Here is a 4102-nt window from a genome sequence, read left to right as displayed (position 1 = left end):
AAAAAAAAAAAAAAAAAAAAAAAAAGTAATAATCTTTTCTTTCTTTTTTGTTGGCTGGTCACGTGATCCTTTATCCTTTGCACAAACACGCATACACAAGGGTTGACTAAAATTTCGATGTCGTTTCATTCCACTTGTTATCATCGTCGCTTCTCTCTTCTCGCTCGAAAAACCTCTACGGGCAAGCATGAATTTTGACTCGTTCGTTTTTCCTTTTTTTTCTTCTTTCCTTTTTTTTTTTTTTTTAAACCTCGTTTTCACTTTGATGTCTTCCTTTTTTCTCTTTCTCTATTTTTTCCTCCCTTTGCTCTCCATTTATCTTTCCTTCAAACGAGTCGCGTTACGACGAAACGCAGCAACCAGAGTCCGAATCTCCTATCCCTTCTGATCCTGCACCGAGAGAGATTTGCAACGATTTTCGGTAAAAAAAATTGATTTCGCGGACAAAGAATATCAGTCGATGTCCTAATACCTACCTACTGCCAATATAATTATAACGCTTGAAAAAGGGGCTAGCATCGATATTGTTGCACAACTCGATGATCCCGATTCGCTTTTCCGTGAAAAATATATAAAATCGGAACAGAAGCATCGTTACGAGATTAAAAAAATGCTATTTTATTTTGCATTGTAGCCTCTTGGAGCGAACAGTTCAAGGGGGAATAACGATAATATTCCGGGAATGTTTTGCAACGATAATCGTGAATTTGATGAATCGCGTTCGCGATTATTTTTATTATATTGATTTCTCGCGTTGATCTATTTTCGTAAACATTTTCGTAAACAAGCAAGTATCGAAAGAAAGATAAGAAATTAAAAAGAATCTGGAACGTGCTTCTGTTGTTTCTGTTTCTGCGAAACCCTGCGACTTTTTCCAGTTTCACGCGTATATCCTCTAAAGTGAGCGATCCAATAATGCGATTAACATGCCTACGAACGTCTGACGATGGTGGTGATTCTTTCTAAGAAAACGATCATCGGTTGGCAGAATATAGACGACGCGCGGTACAAAAAGAAAGGATCATTGTTGTTGTTATCGCATTCCTGGCCGAGATTACTCGTTCCGGTAGACAGAATAAGCATGCAAAACATCGTACCCATCTTGTTTTTCCACGTATGCGAAATTGCTCGCGTACGTTGTTCCCACCGTGCGCATGCTCATCACATCGAGGCTTCACCGAACATCAAGACTTTGTCCCATTCTCGACAGGCTTCAGACCTTTAGACCATCAACGACGGCGACGAGGACGACCATGAAAAAAAGGATCTCGAAAAAAATAGGAGGTAGACAAACGCCCATGGCGCACGGTCCTCAGCCTGGAGTGGGTGGGGTCTTATGTCAGTGAATATTAAAGTTATACTGCTTACGGGTGGACGAAATACGAAGCCATCGGCTAACAGCCAATGGCTCCGGGTGACAGTTCGACCAAGATATGTCCCCGAAATGAGGATAGGGAGAGGAGGTTGTCGTAGCCTCGACCTGTATCGCAGTGGACAAGTCCTGTTGATGGTACTCGTGTTTGATCCTCTTCGACTGTCGTTGCGTAACGGGACTCGCACGAGTCGCGTGGTTCAGTCTCTTTCCGTTGATCTGTGTCGCGTGTTGCTGCTCCAATTGTTCCAGTTGCTCGAGCTGGTCCATCGGTTCGAACAGCAAACTGGGCATAGACGATATAGGAGAATGGGCGATATTGTTCGAACGTGGTAGCTCGACCAGTAACTTCGATTTATCCTTGTAAACGGGGGAATAGATGGTCATCGCCGCTTCCTGGTCGATGTCCATCGGTGTCTCAGCCTCGAGGACCGTCGTGACCAACGACGGTTGCGTACACGTGGCTGGCAGTGTTGCTGGCACAGGTATAGCTGGGGACGCTGTGCTCGGTATCAGCGTGGCGACCGACGACGATTCCTCGTTATTAGCCGGCAACGGTGATAGAGATGGCAACACCACGGATATAGGGGCCATCATCGAGCTCGATTGCGACGAACCGGTCGAATTCACTAGCGTCGACTCCAGGCTCCTCAGCTCCTCGTTGGCGAAGTCCTCTTCGAGCTTGGTCTAAAAAAGAGAAGCGTTGGCGACTCGCAATAAGAATCGTAGGGCCCATACGAGATGTGTTGGCGTTTAAGTGCCCAAAAGAAACCATGCCTTACAGGTTTAGTGGAGCCATGCGGGGCCAGACACCGATAAAGCAAATCAACAGCCTGCAATAACAAAAACAGAAAACAGGTATCAACCGACACCCTACTTGCGGACTACTGGTCGCAGCTGACTCGTCTGGGTCATCGATCGATCCATGTTTGTCAGCTACATTACTACTTTCTTTTTCTTCCATTTCTTTTCTCTCTTTTTCTAAACTTTTTTTCTTTTCTTTTCTTTTCTTTTCTTTTTTTTCTTAGCCTCGCTACGTTCCGTCTAGTGCGTCTTAAGAGATCTACGAAAGAGAATGATTTTCGGGTATCGATCGATACCTGATGCCTAACACCTTCTCGAAAACTTGGAAGGAACGAGTGAATTTTAATCGACGGGAAACCAGATTGTTATATCACCTACATCGAATCTAGTTTCTATTAAAAGTACTTGCAAGCGATCGATATAACCGAGCACGACCAGCATTTATTTTTTTTTAATTAAGATCGACATGATCTGTGGTCATGACAACCCTCGAAGGATTCGTACATTTCTTAAAGACGCTGCGGAATTTTATTCCCAATGAAATATTTAACAGAAGAAAATTCAAAAATTTATTGAACTGCGAATCTTTATAGATTTTTCTTTCGAATCGAAGCATTCGAAGCCGTTGAAAATTTGCAAACTATTCTAAAAATTCGAAATTCTAGCTAATGTTCGCTCTAAAAAGATGTGCTAAATTTTTCGAGAATCGATATATTTCTCCCAAAAATGAAATATATAGAAAAAAAAAGTGTTTGAAATAAAGAGGTTCGAAAGTGAATTTGAATAGATTAAAGAGAAAAAGATAAATTACTCCACTACTCGCTTGATTTCACCATATTTTATCAAAGGATAACGAGAAATGAAAGTTTTATTGTATCCATCAAATATCAAATAACGGGTCATGCGTAAATATTATCTTATAAAATGAAATTCAATAAGGAGTACATATTTATAAATATTTATAAATAAAAAAAAAACAAATTTTAATTAAAGAATTTTTAGTCATTGAAGCAAATTTTCTTCAAAGCTTTGAAAATTCTTGATAAACGATACACAATGTTCCTAACGATACATTCACGATCACACGACGATCACAGAGATATCTCAAATAGAAATATGAAAGAAAAAAAAACAACAATTTTTGAACACCAATGAAAAATCAATTTTTCTTTCAACCCAACAAAACAACTTTCATTTCCAGTCAACCAAACCAAAGAATACAAAAATACTTTAAATTTCTCTTCTAATAATTATATACATCTTTCCCCCCAAAAAAAAATCACCATTTACAAGATATGATCGACAAAATACAATAAATAGTGATACTAATTTATACATATATGTATAAAAAAAAGAAAAACTAACAATAACAAAACAAGAGGACGTCGCAGCACGAAGGATCATCACACCGTACACTGTGTTACCAAGAATATGTATATACCACAGAAGAAAAATCGAAGAATAAAAAAAAAAAAAAAAAAAAAAAAAAAAAAAAAAGAACAAAGAGATACAATAATATCGATACGGTAACTCCTTACCTTTGGCAGTGGATACGTGTCTGGCAGCGATAGAACGGGTGGCGAGCTGGGTGCTTCCGTTTCGATGGTCAAGGTGGGAGTGGTAGGTGTTAAGGGGTTCAAGCTCGAAGTCGCGGAAGATACGGTCACCGTACCGGTCACGGTCACTTTTGTCGGCCTGTTCGGGACATCTTTTGAGGCACGATGCTCCGCGAGGAGTTTGTCAAAAGTTTTACTCCGACCGACGACCGTCCGGCGCAACGAGACCGTGTGCGCTTTGCACGTGAGCGACCTGGTGCAAGGTTTGCCGGTTTCCTCGTTCCACACTCCGCAATGCCTGTCCGGATCGTATTCCCGATCCTTGAGCAACGATCGGTCAGTTTTGAGTCTCTTCCGGCGAGGTTGACCC

The 4102-nt window shown here is 40.9% G+C and overlaps 1 protein-coding gene across 2 annotated transcripts in view; it reads right to left on the bottom strand.

The window, feature by feature from the left end:
• Nucleotides 1–882: 882 nt before the first annotated feature.
• Nucleotides 883–4102, bottom strand: part of LOC102679156 (cell wall protein DAN4-like) — a 5960-nt gene continuing 2740 nt past the window's right edge. The window contains exons 4-6 of one of the 2 annotated variants that reach the window (XM_031510206.1): nt 3715–4102; nt 2155–2205; nt 883–2059 (exon numbers count right to left, since the gene is read on the bottom strand). The exon at nt 3715–4102 is cut by the window's right edge and continues 2 nt beyond it. In XM_031510206.1, the coding sequence (XP_031366066.1) occupies nt 1340–2059; nt 2155–2205; nt 3715–4102 (1159 nt within the window). In that variant the 3' untranslated portion in view covers nt 883–1339. The remainder of the gene's footprint in view (nt 2060–2154; nt 2206–3714) is intronic. The other variant, XM_031510207.1, reaches the window with a different exon arrangement.

Source organism: Apis dorsata, unplaced genomic scaffold, assembly GCF_000469605.1.
Source record: "Apis dorsata unplaced genomic scaffold, Apis dorsata 1.3 scaffold_217, whole genome shotgun sequence".
Taxonomy (NCBI): Eukaryota; Metazoa; Arthropoda; class Insecta; order Hymenoptera; family Apidae; genus Apis; species Apis dorsata.
This window is presented reverse-complemented; position numbering and strand designations above follow the sequence as displayed.